This window comes from Perognathus longimembris, chromosome 10, assembly GCF_023159225.1.
Source record: "Perognathus longimembris pacificus isolate PPM17 chromosome 10, ASM2315922v1, whole genome shotgun sequence".
NCBI classification, from domain to species: Eukaryota; Metazoa; Chordata; class Mammalia; order Rodentia; family Heteromyidae; genus Perognathus; species Perognathus longimembris.
The window spans coordinates 4,105,302-4,123,355 of record NC_063170.1 but is presented as its reverse complement, the minus strand read 5'-3'; the positions used below and the strand labels follow the sequence as shown (position 1 = coordinate 4,123,355).

The 18,054-nt window shown below is 63.4% G+C and overlaps 1 protein-coding gene across 1 annotated transcript in view; it reads left to right on the top strand.

Moving 5' to 3' along the window:
* The first annotated feature begins 6,963 nt into the window (after window positions 1-6,963).
* Plcg2 (phospholipase C gamma 2) overlaps window positions 6,964-18,054 on the top strand; it is a 52,402-nt gene continuing 41,311 nt past the window's right edge. Inside the window, 4 exon segments of the mRNA XM_048354726.1 lie at window positions 6,964-7,014; window positions 8,139-8,327; window positions 8,715-8,796; window positions 14,567-14,893. Of these exon segments, the coding sequence (XP_048210683.1) occupies window positions 6,964-7,014; window positions 8,139-8,327; window positions 8,715-8,796; window positions 14,567-14,893 (649 nt within the window).

Here is an 18,054-nt window from a genome sequence, read left to right as displayed (position 1 = left end):
GGCTCCAGGCACAGTGCTTCACCCTCCCCCGCCGCCCAGGGGTCTGGGAGGGGAGGTGCTGGCCAGCATACTGTGAAGAGGAGCGGGAGGGAGGGAGCCCCTCGCTAAGGATCGTGCCGTCTCCTGGTAGCTCTGCCCCCCCTCCGCAGCTGACGGGGGTCCCGGGGCCCCTGAGGACCGGCGGCAGTTTTCAGATCGCGGGGTGCAGCCGTCTGCAGCTCTTGCACCGCGCTGGCCGGTGGGAGTGCGAGGCGGACCGGCCACTCTGGAAATACCCGAAGCAAACCGCATGCCTAGGTCTGTGCCCAGAACTCGGGCCCGACGGCCACTCCCTCCCTGCACTTGAGACTGATGTACTGTCTGTTTCACGTCAGGTTGCAGGAGGGGCAGTTGTTTGGGTTTTGAGCTGGTCCTGGGGCTTGAACTCAAGGCCTGCGCACTGTTCCTGGGCTTTATTTTTACTCAAGGCCAGCACTTTACCACTTTGAGTCACGATGCCATTTCTAGCTTTTTGGTATTGTACTAGAGATGAGAGTCACAGGCTTTCCTGCCTGGGCAGGATTTGAACCACCGTGCTCCTATCTCAGCCTCCTGAGTAGCTAGAATTACAGGCGTGAGCCACCAATGTCTGGGGGCCACATCAGGACTTGTTTTTTAACTTGACATCAGATAGAAACAACCTAAATGTCTACCAACTGGTGGTAAATACATGTGGGAAATAGTGGGATAGGATTTGGTCATGAAAAAGAATGAAGTACTGATTCTTTCTATGGCACAAGTGAACCTCAAGACCATGCTGAGCAAAAGAAGCCGGACGTAGGGGCTGGGAATGTGGCCTGGTGGTAGAGTGCTCACCTCGTGTACATGAAGCCCTGGGTTCGATTCCTCACCACCACATATATAGAAAAAGCCAGAAGGGGCGCTGTGGCTCACGTGGCAGAGTGCTATAGCCTTGAGCAAAAAGAAGCCAGGGACAGCGCTCAGGCCCTGAGTCCAAGCCCCCGGACTGGCCAGAAAAACAGAACACGAATCCGGACACAGAAGATCACACGCTATCTGATTCCGTGTGACATGTCTGGAGCGGGCAGCTCCGTGGAACCGGTGTACACACGGGCGTGTGCCGGAGCCCTGGGGCGAGGGAGGAGGAGACCTGGCAGAGTGGCCCAGCCGCCCCACACTTACACGCTCTCTCCCTGTGGCCCGGGCTGGCTTGGAACTTGTGATCCTCCCGCCCGAGGCCTCGGGGCTGAGCGTACCAGCACGCCTCTCGATACCCAGCCAAAATCGATTTCTCAAAGTGACAAACAAGCCGGCTGTCGCCTCGGCTCCGCGGGCCTCCCCGCCGGGCCTTCCTCGAGACCCTCTGCTGCCATCTGCCGGAGAGCGTGCGCAACGACCGTCCACGCCGCGGCCTCCGCCAGCCGGGGAGGGGGGAGGGAGGGAAGAACCGGCCCTTTCCGAGGTGTGGGGGACACTGGCCACGAAGCAGGTGGAAGTACTGTGTGTGGTGTGTGCGCACACGTATGCATGCACTTGTGTATGTGCACTGGGCAGAGCTAGGGTTTGAACGCGGAGCCTCTTGTGCTCGGCTCTTCCCCCCGTTTTGGCCACCGAGCTGCACCTCTGCTTGACGTTTCGCTGATCCGTTGGCGGTCAGCGTCCCTGGGATTTGTGTGCCCAGGCTGGCTTTGAACCACGGTCCTCAGCTCCCCCCCCCGCCAGCCCCCCCCAGCCGGGGCCCCCAGTGTTTGGCCTTGAGCCACATTTGGTCAGATGCGTCGCTGGGCAACCAGGCCCCATGGGCCCCAGAGCGCCCTTCCTCACGGGAGGGCACGCGTGGTCCCCCGCCCCCCCCCCGCCGCCCCCGCCCCCCGGGGCTCTGCACACGCCTGGGGAGGAGGGAGACTGCGGAGCAGCGGCCAGTGCTGCTCCCCGCAGGGGGCGGGCGGGGGGGGGCTCACGCACACCCACAGACACGCACACGTGCTCACACTACACACGCGCACGTGCTCACACCAGACACGCACGCGTGCTCACACACCACACGCACACGTGCTCACACCACAGACATGCACGCGTGCTCACACACCACACGCACACGTGCTCACACCACAGACACGCACGCGTGCTCACACACCACACACGCACACGTGCTCACACCACAGACACGCGTGCTCACACACCACACACGCACACGTGCTCACACCACAGACACGCACGTGTGCTCACACACCACACGCACATGTGCTCACACCACAGACACGCACGCGTGCTCACACCACAGACACGCACGCGTGCTCACACACCACACACGCACACGTGCTCACACCACAGACACGCACGCGTGCTCACACACCATAGACACACACACGCGTGCTCACACACCACACGCACACGTGCTCACACCCACAGACACGCACGCGTGCTCACACACCACACACGCACACGTGCTCACACCACAGACACGCACGCGTGCTCACACACCACACGCACACGTGCTCACCACAGACACGCACGCGTGCTCACACCACAGACACGCACGCGTGCTCACACACCACACACGCACGCGTGCTCACACCACAGACACGCACGCGTGCTCACACACCACACACGCACACGTGCTCACACCACAGGCACGCACGCGTGCTCACACACGCACACGTGCTCACACCACAGACACGCACGCGTTGCTTGCACACCACACACATGCCCACCTGCTCACACCACAGACACGCACGTGTGCTCACATCAGACACAGATGCACACGTGCTCACACACCACACACGCACACGTGCTCGCACACACCAGACACATGCACGTGTGCTTACACCATAGACGCACACGTGCTCACATCAGACACATGCACGTGTGCTTGCACACACCAGACACATGCATGCGTGCTCAAACACCAAACACGTGCTTACACACCAGACACACGTGGGCTAACAGCACACATGCACACATGCTCACACCACACACGCACATGTGCTCACACACATGCACACGTGCTCACACACCAGACACGCACACGTGCTCGCACACACCAGACACATGCACGTGTGCTTACACCATAGACGCACACGTGCTCACATCAGACACATGCACGTGTGCTTGCACACACCAGACACATGCATGCGTGCTCAAACACCAAACACATGCTCACACACCAGACACGCACACGTGCTCACACACCACACACATGCACGTGCTCACACACACCACTTTCACACACATGCACGCGTGCTCACACACCACACACACACACGCCAGCCTGCCCCGAGCTGGGCACACTGGCAACCCAGGAGCCCGCGCCTTGAGCTGCCCGCAGTGCGAGGGAGGAGCCGCAGGAGCCAGCAGAGGCCCCGCGAGCCGCCGGGAGCCCGGGCTCGGCCCAGGCGGCCTCCGCCGGGGGAGGGGGAGGGGCGTCCTGCGGGGGGAGGGGCGGGCGTGGGGCGGGCGGGCCGGGCTAGCCGCGGGGGGCGGAGGCCCCGTTCCCGGCCCGGCTTTGACGTCAGTGTCGCCATGGAGACGGGCTTCCCTCTCCGCACAGCACAGCGGCTGCGGCTTCCCCACCCCGGGGCCCCCACCTCGGGTCCCAGGACCCTCCTCAGAGCCCCAGCCTGGACGCCCCCAGACTCACGCTAGAGCCCCAGCTGGGCGCCTGCGGCTCCCGCCTCCCACGCCGGCCTCTCCGGGGCCCACGGTTCAAAGCCAGCCTAGGCAGGAAAGTCCTTGAGCGGCTCATCTCCAGGGAGCCACCAGAAAGCTGGGCGTGGGGGGAGAGGTGGCTCTGTGATAGAGTCAGCCCCGGTCCTCCCCCGCCCCCCCACCCCACAGGACACCCTAAAGACAGGCGGCCGCGCCCCTGTTTGCCCCCCAAGTCCGTTGCTCTGTTTGCAGACACTCCCTTTGAGCCCTGGTACCGGCCCAGCCCCCAGATGCCTGGCCCAGCTGTGGAGGCCTTCGGGGGGTGGGGGGCCGGGAGGGCGAAGGGGCCCAGAGCGCCCCACCCTGGGCTTCCCAGCCCCGGCAGACCTCTCCCTCTGTGGCCTTTCGTTCCGTGGCCCCGGGGCGTGGACTGAGGGCCTGAGCACGGCCCCCGCGTGGGTTCCCTTTCGCTCGAGGCCGGTGCTCTACCGCTTGAGCCACGGCCTCTGCTTCTGGCTGATTGCGGATCGAGGCTCGCGGCTCTTCTTCCCTGGCCGGCTTCCGGCTGCGATCCTCGGGCCTCGGCCTCCGGAGTAGCCAGGATCACAGGCCTGCGCTCCGGGCACCCGGCCTCAGGTACATTTTGGGGAGGCCTGCCCGGGGTGTTAGCCTCTTGGGGTTCTGCCTTTTCCTAGGATGTGGGGTGCTCACCACCCCCTCCCCTCATGCTGACATTGAGATGCTGGGGAGCCCTCCACCCCCGTCACCCCCTCCACCCCCGGGAACTGCAGGTGGAACTCAGGGTCTCCGGCTTTGCAGGTAGGTGCTCTCCCACTTGAACCATGCGGCCAGCTCTTTCTTGCTCTTCATTCTTGGTCGCGTAAAGTCTTTCGGCTTTGCTGGCACCTGGCCGTAGGCGGCGACCCTTCTACCTAGGACTCGTGCGTAGCTGGGGTGACGGGGTTTGAGCTAGCGCGTGCGGCTTGTCGGTTGAGACGGACTGGCCCTGAACCCCGGGTCTCCTCATCTCTGGCTCTGCGGCGGCCGGGTTATAGGCTTGAGCCACCACACCCGGCTCCTCAGTCTCTCCTCACTTGGGCCATCCGTCCAACCATCCGCCCAGCCATCAGACTTGCACCCACCCGTCCACCCATCCCTTCCTCTCTTCCTCCCTCCCTCCAGCCTCCGTCCATCCGCCCCTCTAAGCTGTTTGGCTCGGGGCTGGTCCTCCACCGCGCCCGCGGCTCTGCTTGCAGCTCGCGGGTGGGGCATTGGAGATAAGCGTCTCGCGGACGTTGGCACCCTGGTTGGCTTCCACGCGATCCTCAGGCCTCGGCCTCCGGAGTAGCCAGGCTTCCAGGCGTGATCCACCGGCTCCTGCCCCCACAGATCAACGACTGGAGTTCCACCTTCTCCCCGGGGGTTCCAGAACCTTACACGGACCTCAGCGCAGGGGCTGTCCACGGGCCTGCGCGTCAAGTCCACGCGGACACCCGCGGGGCAGCAGCCCTGGCGGGGCTTACTTTAAGTGGTCTCAGGAGAGATGGGGGCACTGGCGTTTATTAAATTTAATTGACAAGGTGTTGCGCAGAGGGGGTACAGATACGTAACAGGGCAGCGGGTACGTTTCTTGTGATGCCTTACACCCTCACGTTGGTGTTCTCGATGGGTGGAATGATCTTAAACGTTTAGCCGTGAACGGCCGTGTTTCCGTTCCCGCTGCGTCGGAAGCACTTCCCGCGTGGCGCAAGCAGCTCGCTCTTGCTCGGCTTTCTGGACGCCATCTGCTTTCCAGAAGGCAGATGTGTCACCATTTCAGGGCAGAACGGCCACAGATGGCACGACTGAAGATGGCACACAGGGCTGACGGCGTCTCCATCACAGCCTCCCAGCTGGACACCGTGCCTGGCGCCGGGGATGGCGGGGGTCACAGGTCAAGGTCATCCCAGGCAGGTTAGTCTGGGAGACTCCATCTCCAATTAGCCAGCAACAAACACGGCTCCCTGGAGTCCACTCTGCCCTGGACACGAGGCTCCTCCCAGGGGCTGAGGACCTGGCTGCCAAAATCGTTTCCTGGTCTCCGCTGCCCCCTGGTGGCGCAGCCTGGCAATGACATCATCACAGGGCTCTCCTGCAGCTAGGTCCTCAAAGGGACCAGAATAGCCAACCTCGGGGTGTCTGGGGGACCCTGAAAGGCTCCACCCATCCCCCATCTTACCCGGATAAATTACAGGGCTCTGAATTTAGAACAAACGTGTTGTTCACAGACGGTGTGACCCTCAAGGAGGCATGGTACCTGTGCCTTAGTTTCCCCTGACCTTTCCTGACATTGCTGCACTGTGTATTGGCCCAGGGAGGCCCCAGGACACTCTGGGGCTGGGTCACTGACCTGCTGGAGGCCAGGGGCACCGCCATTTGAGATAGGCAGATGTCCCAGCGTCAAGTGCAGGCTGCCCAGTTCAGGAGGAGCTGTCACTCAAACACCTCATCTGCGTAGCATCGGTATGTCCCAACGGTTGCGTTTTCGTTTGCTGAATCTGGGGCCCCTACTGGGGGACAGCATGGCCCCTGTGGAGAGCCAGGGACCCCCCCCCACAGTTGAGGCCAGGAGGGGGAGGGGTCCCCTCCAGGGTGTACCCCAACACCGGAGGCCGTGTTGGGCGCCTTGGGGGGCTGAGCCGGCATGTCTTGCATGGGGCTGAGAGAGATCTCCAGGTTTTCCAGCACCCCAGCCCCTGCCGGGGCCCAACGGTCCACGCCTGCCTAGGGGCTGAGACTCTGGGCTCACCCCTCGCTGTTCCCCAGAGAGAGCCCAGAGCCCGCAGCCTCAACTTGGCCATTCGCAAGAGGAACAAACAGGCCCAGAGATGAAAGTAGTTGACTGACCCAGAGTCACACAGCCGACCCGAGGCTGTGGCGGAGGCAAATCTGCCTGGAGGCCAGGGTTTGTGGTCTGGGCTCAGCATTTTCCAGATAGGGGGCACTGAAGGCAGGCTTCACACGAGGGCTAGATCACCTGAGGTCCAGCTGCCCTCCCCCACTCCCCCACCCCCCCACCCCCTCTCCAGCCCAGGGCCCTGCCCCTTGGTAAGGTCTGTCTCTTATGGCAGCCGGCAAGAAGATGGGGAAGGGAAGGGAGAGAAACGCTGGGCTTCTGAAATGAATACATCTCGTGGCGAGTGCACACATGCTTTGATTTGGGGATTTTTGCTTTGTTTTTGAGACAAGGACCGGCCGTGTAGCCTGGGCTGGCCTCCTTCTGCTGGATGACGGGCGTGCGGCCCGTGTGCTCCGCTTCGTACGGATTCTAGAAGAATGCCGCACCCTGGAGTCCATCCCTCGTCGTTCCTCGGCGTTCAGCGAGGAGTGAGTAGACCATTCACCACACCCCGCGGTGGATGAACGCCCGCAACGGCTCCCGCCTTTGCGCCCAGGTCTCAGGGGAGCTGATGGAGCAGGGGAGGGTTTGGTGGCTGGGGCTGTGGAAGGGCTCCTTCCCCCCCCCTCTCCCCCCCCCCCCCCCCCGCAGAGCGCACACCAGCCCTGACACTGGATCTTGATTGCTTTAAGACAGTCTGGACCCGCCTTCTCCTCCTCCTTCTGATTGGACAAAATTGGAACGTGACCTAGTGCTGACCAATGGGAGGGCAGTGGTTGCCCTAAGAGGCCTGTGGCCACAGGGGAACGGCTGTTTTGGGGGGTTTTGGAGCGCCCTGACCATTTCCTTCCTCTTGCAACTTGCTCAGTTATTTTCAAACAAGTGACTGAGTCGAGACTGTACTCCAAGTATTCAACATCAGAATGACACGGCCACTCACAGCGGGCAACCCAGCCGTGTGCGCACACCACTCCCGTGCCGACCTCCAGACTCCTACTGCGGGTGCACTGCGGGTGGTAAACTCACACTTGGTGTTCTGGAGACGGTCAGGGAGCATCTAGAAGCTAGACCCACGTGGTTTTGCATCTTCCCTGTACGCCCATGGCTCTGACCTTGGGGGGACATGAGTGGGGGGGGGGCTGTGTCGGCGTGTCTGGTGGTTTTACTTTTTTTTTTTTCCCTTTGGCCAGTCCTGGGCCTTGGACTCAGGGCCTGAGCACTGTCCCTGGGCTTCTTCTTGCTCAAGGCTACCACTCTACCACTTGAGCCAACAGCGCCACCTCTGGCCATTTTCTGTAGATGTGGTGCTGGGGAATCGAACCCAGGGCCTCATGTATACGAGGCAAGCGCTCTTGCCACTAGGCCATATCCCCAGCCCCGTGTCTGGGGTTTTAACAGAGTGTCTGGGCAGCAGAGGAAGCCTGCTCTCGGCGAGGGCCAGCAGCTAGCTCTGATGGCCGGCCGGCCCGCAGCAGGGCCACGTGGGCTCCGTGGGAAGCGGCCGCCCACCCCGCTGGGGGAGGAAGAGCCCTGGCTGTGCCGCTAGGGCAAGGGGTGTCACCAAGTGAAGGACACACCTCAGCCCCCCCATTCCCCTCCCATCACCTAACAGTCAACCCAGACTAAGCCTGAAGTGAGCTCCGGGCGGCGCCCTGAAGGCCAGAGGAAGGTGGAACGCAGGCCGCCCAGCGGCTCCGGCTCTGCGTGGGCCTCTTCTCGACGTCGGCCTGAGTCCGTGCTGTTTCCACTTACCCAGCACAGAGACTACAACTCCCAGAAGCCTCCTGGAGCAGAAGTGGGCGTAGGTATGGGATTCTGACCGCTCTGCATTCTAGGAAATGTAGTTCGCATGTTGCCGGGCCCAGAAAAATGACTGAGTGGTGCACGGTGGGGGTGATGATTCCGTGCAGCCTGAGGGGCGGGCGGCGGGAGCGGAGGCCCCCGGGCCCCAGCGGTGGCCGCGGAGTCTCCGTGTGGGATCCTCCCTCGTGTGACGGCGAGCCGGTTGTCGGTGGATTTGTTTCTCTCTCCAACTTGGATAAAGTGGCGGTGTAGCCTCCCAGAGCCTCAGTTTAACCCTCCCCCCCCCCCCCCCCGCCGCCCCAAAGGAACGCTCTTCCGTCTACCCAATTAGCGCGGTGCCTGCCGCTTCGGGGGCTGGAGCGCCGCTTCTTTTCGCCCCCCACAGCAGCCTCCGGCGCACACAGGTGTGTTTGGCAACAAACAGCCAGGGCTCTGCTCCGGGAAGGTGGTTTCGGCTGCGGTCACAGGTGAGCCCCGAGCTGCCGGGGCCTCTCCGCCCCGTGCGGGCGTCCCACCCTGCGTCTGTCCCAGCGGCCGGCCCGCTGCCCTCGGCAGGATGTCCTTGGACTTCATGCAGCAGCAGCAGCAGCACTGCCTTCCTCTTGATGGCTGTATACTATTCCACGGTGGAGCCTCCCCCTGTTCTGAGTGTCCCCCACTTTGTCGACGGCCCCCCTGGGTTGCCAGGTCTTGCCCTGTGAGCAGTGTGGCTCACCATGATGGTCAGCTCAGTCACGCTCCCCTGAACGGCCCCGGACACCCCGGGACAGCAGGGTGTTCTTGTGGGTGAACCCCCAGACGAGGGGCCCTCAGGATGGCGGGCGATCCCTCAGGAAGTTTTCTGAGGGTCGGCGCAGGTCCTGGGGTTGGAGTCGGGCGTGCCCCCCTCTGTGGGCGATACGGAATAGGGAGATATGCACCGTGGGTTCAAATCTGGCCCTGCCCACTTCTCGGTGGTGGGACCCAGGGCCGCCCCTCCCCCGCCGTGCAGGACAGGCGACCACCGAGGGGGTCTCCAGGGTGACTGGGGGCCGGCACGCAAGGAACTCGAGGTCCGGCCCAGTTACTATTACTTTTTAGAGATTATTACATAGAAAAAGAGTATTATTCTGGAATCACCTTTGAGTACCTCTGTGTCCCCTCCACCACCACGGGGGGGGTCACCCTCGGAGTTGGGGGGTGGGGATTGTTCACGTCTAGGTTGAAGTAGTGTCTTCCACAGAGCCCGTCACCGAGGGACCAGCCCAAAGCGAGGGCGCAATTCCTGCGTGTCCCCGGGGAAGCGGCTTCACCTCTCTGAACCTTTCCTGATCTGCCAGACAGGCCTGGCTGGGGTCTCAGCCGGATGGATTGAAAGACGGGGCCAGGAATCCCGGCTACTTAGTAGGCTGAGATCGGAGGATAGAGGTTCGAAGCCATCCTGGGCAGGACAAGTCCGTGAGACTCTTTCCTCCGTGTAATCATCAAAAAGCCAGACGTGGAGCCGTGGCTCAAGTGGCAAAGCACCAGCCTTCAGTGGAAAAAGCTAAGGGATAGTGCCCTGCCCTGAGCTCAAGCCCCAGGACTGGCAGGCACGCGCGTGTACACACACGCACGCACACGCGCGCACACACACGTGGGACAGCTGGGGACTCGCTCTTCTCGGGAGCTCAGGGGCCATCAGAAGGTCAGGCATGACCCTCTGGCCCCAGGCTAAGTGTGAGCTCACCTCCACTGGGACCCACCCAAGCCTTGATCCCGGTCAATCGGGACTGCGGGCCGGGTGGGCCCGCGGCCATGGAGACCAGGGAGGTGGCCTGCGTGGCGGGGCTCCTGCCCTCCGCCCTTCCCACCCCGGGCCAGCCTTGAGCGCGCTGAGCCTGCAGCCGTGCCTGGCCACGCGGTTCCCCTGTGCTGCCAAGGCCTGGGGAGAGAAGAGGAAATGAGGTGCGTGTCCTGGGCGGGGGGGGGGGGGGGGGCTGTGTGGAGAGGCGGGAGCGGAGAACCAGCTGGAGCAGCTGTGTTTCCTTTACTTTGAGGGGAATGGAAGGGACAAGAGCTCTGGGAGGAAGCCGCGCTGAAAGCTCCGTCCATGTGCTCACCTGCTCGTCTTCCCCTCCGTCACCTACCCACCCATTCCCCCAGCACCCTTCCTTCCCGCCAGCCAGCTTCTGTCTACCTACTCAACCTGAAGTCATCCGTCCTTCCATCTTCCTCCGTCCATCCTTCATCCACCTACCCATCCATCCATCCATCCATCCATCCATCCATCCAACTATCCATTCATCCTTCTGTCCACACCACCCAACATCTACATACATACCTGAAACCATCTATCCATTCTCCATCCTCCATCCACCCATCCTTCATCCACCTACCCATCCATCCATCCATCCATCCGTCTATCCATCCATCCATCCATCTATCCATTCATCCTTCATCCTCTGTCTATCCACCCAACATCTACAACACATACCTGAAACCATCTATCCATTCTTCCATCCTTCATCCACCATCCACCCCACCCACCCACCCATCCATCCTTCATCTACCCAACGATCCAACATCCATCCATCCATTCTCCATCCTTCAACCATCCACCCATCCACCCATCTATCCATCCATCTTTCATCTATCCAACGAGCCAATGTCTGTCCATCCATCCATCCATCAACCATCCATCCATCCATTCATTCTCCACCCTCCATCCATCCACCATCCACCTTCATCTACTCAATGATCCAACATCCATCCATCCAATCACCCATCCAACTGTCTATCCATCTCTCCATCCATCCTTCATCCATCCACCAATCTTTTCATCATCTATCTTTTCATTATCTGTTCACCTATCTTTTCAATGGTCATTTGCTGAGCTACAAATTCCTGTCAGACCATAGAAAAAGCAAACACATACACACCGATTTTTTTTTTTTTTCTTTTTTTTGGCCAGTCCTGGGCCTTGGACTCAGGGCCTGAGCACTGTCCCTGGCTTCTTCCCGCTCAAGGCTAGCACTCTGCCACTTGAGCCACAGCGCCGCTTCTGGCCGTTTTCTGTATATGTGGTGCTGGGGAATTGAACCTAGGGCCTCGTGTATCCGAGGCCACACCGATTTTTTAAAAGCTGAAAACATAAACTTAATTGAGAATAGAAAAGCCATTGTTTGACATTTCCTCCCAGGTTTTTCTTCTTTAATGTTCTGGGGATGGAACCCACAGTCTTGAGCATGCGAGTTACGTACAACTGAGCTACCCCACCCCACCAGTCCATTCTTTTAAATGTTTTTGGTGCCAGTCCTGGGGCTTGAACTTGGGGCCTTGTTACTGTCCCTGTGTTCAAGGCTAGTGCTCTGCCACTTGAGTCACAGCTCCACTTCTGGCTTTTTGGAGGTTAATTAGAGATACAAGTCTCAGGGGCTTTCCCTCCCCGGCTGGCTTTCAACTGCGATCCTCGAATCTCAGCCTCCTCAGTAGCGCGGACCGCAGGAGTGAGGCACCCGTGCCAAGCTGCTTCGATTCTTTTCGTGTCGTGTGTCTCAGGTGCAGGCCCAGGCCGGCGTGGACCGCGATCCTCCCATTTATGGCTCTTGTGTAGCTGGGGTGATGGGGGTGGTCTTGTCCCAGCCTCCCACGACACCCACGGGCCCGTTCGGCGACATCACAGCGGCCACCGGGGGCTCCTTCAGGCCCTGGGCGAGGGCTCAGCCACAGTCCCTGGGTGCAGGGCGCTCTGGACGAGGGAGATGGCACGAGGCCGGTCCCCATGGGACCAGAATGGAGTCGGCTAGCGTGAGAGGGAGAAATGAGGACTCGTGCCTGTGTGTGTGCGCGCGTGCGTGTGTACCACGAGGCACTCAGAGGTGTCTGCTGACTTGCTAGGGCCTTCTTTGTACTTGGTTTTCTAAGTCTGTTGTCTAGTTTGTCAACCAGGCCTGGCCTCACCCAGGTGCTGGTGTGTCAACACGGGGCTGTTTACAGTGGCTCCAGCTGTGACCTTCAGCTCCCAGGATGCCGCCCACAGGGCCTTCAGGAGGCCGGCTGCTCCTCCTCCAGCGGGGGTCGCCCAAATGTCCCCTCCCCCGGCGGGCGGCGGTGAGTCCCAGGTGCGAGTCCCTGCCCATCTCCCTCCACCAGCTTGGCGGGCCGGCTCTGACCAGCAGACCCATCTGGAAGGGGCCTGTGACCCACGATCACGGCGGAGCCTGGGCCGGGAGGGCCCGGCTTTGGTCTGGATTGATTTATTCATTCGTCTGTTTTGGCGCCAGCCCTTGCAGCTTGAATCCAGAGCTGCCTGAGCTCTTTTGCTCAAGGCTGGCGCTCAACCACAGCTCCACCTGTGCCTTTTTTTGGTGGTTCCCTGGAGGAGATAAGAGTCTCCCAGACCTGGCGGCCAGGCTGGCTTTGAAACCCCGATCCTCAGATCCTCCTGAGTGGTCAGGATGACAGACATGCGCCCCCAGGGGGGCCCCACGAGTGTCCCGGCTCCCGGCCAGGCTCCTCGCGGGCCAGTGCTCGTGGAGTGAATCAACGACCCCACGAGCATCCCAGGTTGGAAAAGCTCAAGGAAGACCCACGGACCACAGAGGTGCCCCCCAGTGGGGCCTCAGCTGAAGCAGCAGGGGGTCCCCTGCCCCCCGGAAGTCCTGGCCGCGGGCGGGCTGGGGTGGCACTTCCTCTCTCGGAGCCCTGCGGGCGGTAGCTGGGCCGTGGCCTCTCCCGGGGGACCCTGGGCTCCTCCGAACAATGCGGGGACCGGAAGCCAAGCTCGAAGGGTGTGTGTGTGGGGGGGGGGGGGTCTGGGCAGGGTTGGCAGCCAGGGGAAGCTGGGCGGGGTCCCCCGGGACCGGGTGGCGGCCTCCCTGGGGAGAGGAGGTGAGTGGCTTTGGCCCGTGGGCGCGGCGAGCAGGTGGGTCGGGGGCGCGGGGCACCCGCCACCCCCGCCCGCCCCCTCCTGGGCCGGTTCCCCCCCCCCCCCCACGGGGCTCGGGGCTCCAGGAAAGCGGGGTTGGGAGAGGCTCAGGGAGGCGCGGCTCCGGGGCGCGCGGTCACCCCAGCTCCTCGGGGGCTGAGACCTGGGGCTGCGGTTCACGACCCGGCCAGGCGGGAAGCCCGCGAGGCGCGGGCCCGGCCCCGGACCCCCCCCCCGGACCCCCGACCTCGAGCCCCAGGCCCGCCCGGCCCCCGGCCCCCCCCCCCCGGCCCCCCGACCTCGAGCCCCGGGCCCGGCCCCGGCCCCCCGGCCCCCCCGACCTCGAGCCCCGGGCCCGGCCCCGGCCCCCCCCCCCGGCCCCGGCCCCGGCCCCCCCCCCCCGGCCCCCCGACCGGAGGACGAAGGCGGGAGCCGGGCGGGCCGGGGCTGCGCTCCCCCGTCGGGGCCGGCGCGGCGTGGACGGGCGCGGCGTGGGGGGCCCCAGGAGGCGGGGGCCGCGCCGGCGTGGGGGGCGGGGGTGCAGTGGGCGCCCCACGCCCCCCTCCCCGTCTGGCCCGGCGCCCCGGGGCTGCCTCAGTTTCTTGCCGGGCGCGCGGAGGCGGAGGCGGGGCTCCGGGCGGGGCGGCCCCGGGGTGCGGGCGGGCGCGGGGCGGGGACGGCCCGGGCGTCACGTGGCGCGGCCGGGCCGGGGCAGAAGCGGCGGGGCCCGCGGTGGAGGCGGCCGCGGCGGGGAGCGCGAGCCGGGACGCGGAGCCCGGGGCGGCGGGCGGGGGCGGGCGGCTCCACCAGGTGAGCGGCGGGGGCGGCGGGAGCGGGTGCGCCCGGGGCCCGCGCCCAGGCTGGGGCGGGCGGGCGCGCGCCGTCGGGGCTCCCGGCCAGCGGTGCCCGGCGCCGGGGTGGGGACGGCGCGGTCCGCCCCGCCGCCGGCCACTTCCTCCCCCGGGCGGCGCCGCCCCGCCGGTGCGGGCAGCGGGCGGCCGGGCCCGGACGGGCACCGCGGAGTGGGGGAGCCCGGCCTCGGGGCCCCGCGTGGGCGCGCGTCCCCTCCCCGGCCGCCGGCCCGGCGCTCGCGGCCCCCCCCCCCCCCCCCCGCGGACCCCCGACGGCCCCGGGACCCCGCGCCGGCCGGACCCCAACGTCTGCGCGCGCGTCCGTGCGCGGCCCCGGCCGGGGACCCGGCGCGGGGGTCTCCGGGGCCCCGGACCCCCCCTCCCCTCCCCTCCCCTCCCCTCCCCCGAGCGGGGCCGGGCACAGGTGGCGCGGCCGGCGAGGGCGGCGTTCGCGGGGAGCAGCCCCCTTGAGCCCGGTGTCGCCCCGAACCCCCGCAGCCCGCAGCCCCGGAGCCCGGTGGGACTCGCGCCCCCCGCCCCACGCGGCCCCCACGCGCGCGCAGGTCCCGTCCTCCGCGCCAGCCCGCGGGCGCCCCGCCGTGGTTTCAGTTCTGCGCCGGGGTCCCGGGGACCGGGCTCGGGGGCTCGGGGGCTCGGGGGGGCTCGGGGGCTTCGGGGGCTTCGGGGGGCTCGGGGGCTTCGGGGGCTTCGCGGGGCTCGGGGGGCTCCGGGGGTCTCGGGGGGCTCCGGGGTCTCGGGGGGCTTCGGGGGGCTCCGGGGGCTCGGGGGGCTCCGGGCCTGCGCCGGCCGCGCGCAGCCCGTCAGGCGCACAAGTGTGCGCACTTCGCGGGGCTGAAACTGCCCCGGCGGGGAACGGGCGATCCGTACCCCCCTGCCACTCAAGGGGACCCCGGGAACGGGCGCTCCGCCCTCCCCCCCCACCCCGCAGGGGGACCCCGGGAACGGGCGCTCCTCCCCCTGTCCCCCACCCCGCAGGGGGACCCCCCGGGAACGATCGCTCTGTGCCCAATGGGAGCAGCCGGTGGGGAATTACTGATGAGAAAACTTTTGGAAACACTTCGTAGTTTAGGAAACAGTAACACACACACACACACACACACACACACACACACACACACACACCCCATTCAACACACGGGGAGCGTCCTCATCCCCCTCCCCCCCCAGCCTTTATGAAAAATGCAATTCTATTACAGCGCATTCATTCGTCATCTGAACGGATCTTTCAGATCAAATTGTTCAGAAACGTTCCTCACCCCCCACGGGTCGTGAGCATTTCTTTCTTTTTTTTATTTTTATTTTTCTACTACTTAGTTTTGAAGTCAGTTTTGAAGGCGGGCTGTCACTCTGTACCCCGTGTTGGTCTCAAGCTCGGACCCTCCTGTCCCTCTCCTCCCGCGTGCTAAGGTCTCAGCCCTTCAGCTTTTGCTCTTCCTGCCTCCGCCTCCCCCAAGTGCTGGTATTACAGGCGTGGTTGTTACACCAGGCCCAAGTTCACCTTAACGCGTTTGCTCCGTTTTTTACGTGTGGACTGCACCCCAAACCCCAGGGCACACTTAGTCATTTTCTGGGTCAAAGCATGCCAATGTCTTTCATTTTGTAAGATGCCCTCAGGTTGCTTTAAAAAAAAAAAAGTGGAACCAATTTGCCCTCCCAGCGGCGGGTGTTTCTTGGCTTCCTGGTAGAGGCCAAACGAGCAGCCACAGCCCTGGGGCCTGGGGTTCAGGTGTACCGCGTTGTTCCCCGGCTTCTGGAAGGCTTGTCCTGCCCCAGAGGTGCAGACTCCACTGAAGAGAAAAAGGAAATCTCCCGTGTCCTGCGTGGGCTTGTTTCCTGCAGCTCCCAAGTTTGTTTCAAAGCAAGGACTTGGGATGTGAACGTGATTTTAACCTCTTACGGGATCTCGTCCCGGCTTGCGTTTCTGCTGCGCATCATTTGGCAAGAGTGTCCACGGAGGACGCGGCACGGCATGAAAGAGAGCCCCACACTCTTCCGTGTATTTAGTTTTAAAGGAGAGGGCAGAACATGCTAGAGAGAACGCGTGGTCGTTTTGTCCGGGGCTGTGGCTTCTGACTCCGGCAGCCTGGGCTGTGCGCTGAGTTTGGGGGTTCACTCCCGCTGGCGGAGGAACCTCTGAGCTGGTGCTGGCATCGGAGTTGCTCCAGCAGGTACTGAGTGGGCAGTGCTTGGTCCCTGAGATGAGCCGGAGCCGGGGCCCCGGGGCCTCAGCCTGGTTGTTGTTCTGAGGGGCGTTGTGCAAACTGTTTCTATCCTTGACTTTGCCCTTGGGACTCAAGCCGTGCGTGGCTGGCGCACAGTGAAGGGCCCGGGAGCGGGGGCCGGGTTCAAATCCTGGTTCTTGCCGTGGCTAAGTAAGTCTGTTAATGGCTCTGTTTTTCAAAATGATCAGTTTCTTTTTAGCTGTACAGAGGGCCAGAGCTGCCAGTTTGGTTCCTTGTCTGGCTCCATTCTGCCACCGTTGTGGAATTCCGGGGTCCCGGGGCTTGCTCTGTAGTGGGGGTGATGGGGTCCCTGTGCTTCGCCTGTGTGCCTTTGATTAGATAATGTTGCCTTCCTCAGCCGTTTGTCCCCCGAGGGAAATGAGGGCGCAGGGACGGCATCGGGGAGCCACGTTGCGGGGCGGAGCTGGGCTGCGGGTGAGGAGGAGCCGTCTCCGCCTCTGACTAGAAATTGCCAAGGCCCCGAGTTCTTGGTGCTCCCTCCCGGTCCTCCTGCCACCTGGCCGGGCCTTTCTTCAGGAAATGAGATGAGGTCCAGGCCCCTCCTCCCAGGAGCCTCCTCTGACCTCTGAACCCCCAAGCCACACCCCAGAGCACATGGGGGGCCCTCTCGCCGCCCCCCTCCTCCCCTCACCGTGGCATGGGTCTTGCCACAACTGGCTCATGAGTTGGGCATCATGGGGTGTGTGCCCCGCAGGGGGCAGGAGGCACCCTGACTTTCATCCGCACGCCTGTGCACAGGTCTGGGGTCCGGGCAGGGCAGGGGGAGGGGGAGAGGGGGCAGGGCCCGGGCCTTTGTCCGTCTGCTGCATTTGCATTGTAGCTGCGGGGCACCCAGTGGGTGACGGCGGGGGTCTCCGGTGAAGGTCACTTTGGACCCATTTTCCAGGCCAGGGAAGGAATCTGGATTTGGGGCAGCTTGGTCAGAAGCTGGAGGAGCAGCAGCTGCTGTGCTGGTGTTTAGAATTCTCTCTCTCTCTCTCCTCTGTCTCTATCTCTCTCCCTGTCTCTCTCCCCCCTTTCTCTCTCTCTCCCTCTCTCTCTCTCCCTGTCTCTCTCTCCCCCTTTCTCTCTCTCCCTCTCTCTCCCTCTCTCTCTCTCCCCCCTTTCTCTCTAGGTGTCTCCCTTCCTCTCTCTCTCCCTCTCTTTCCCTCTCTCCCTCTCCCCCTTTCTCTCTCGGTGTCTCCCTCCCTCTTTTCCTCTCTCTCTCCCTCTCTCCTCCCTCTCTCCCCCTCCCCCTCCTCCTCCCCCCTCTCCCTCCCCTCCCCTCCTCTCTCCCTCTCCCCCTCCCTCTCCTCTTGTAACCTTGAAGGCTGCAGAGTAACAACTGCGGGGTGGGGGTCAGGGGAGAGGTGTTGGAGGGTTTGGACAGCCAGGAGGAAATAAGAAGGATACAGGGAACAATGGTTGACTCTTAGGAGTCTTTGCAACATTGTTTCCAGGGCTTCCAGTAGATTAGCTCCCTCTCCAGTGACTTTCCCTTTCATGGGGGGGATCAGTGAGAGGCTGTGTGTGTAGGTGTGTGTGTGGGGGGTTCATCTCCCCTGAAGCCCCTCCCTCTGGGGCTGGCTGCCTGGGGCACGCACTCTGTCTTTCAGTATTTGGGTCAGTACAAAGCAGAGGTGCAGAGCCAGGGCTGCCGCGTCCACTGCCGGGTTTTGAGCAGGGTGACATGTTTTGTTTTTCTGGGGCCTGGGCGCTGCCCCTGAGCCCCTTTTTACTCAA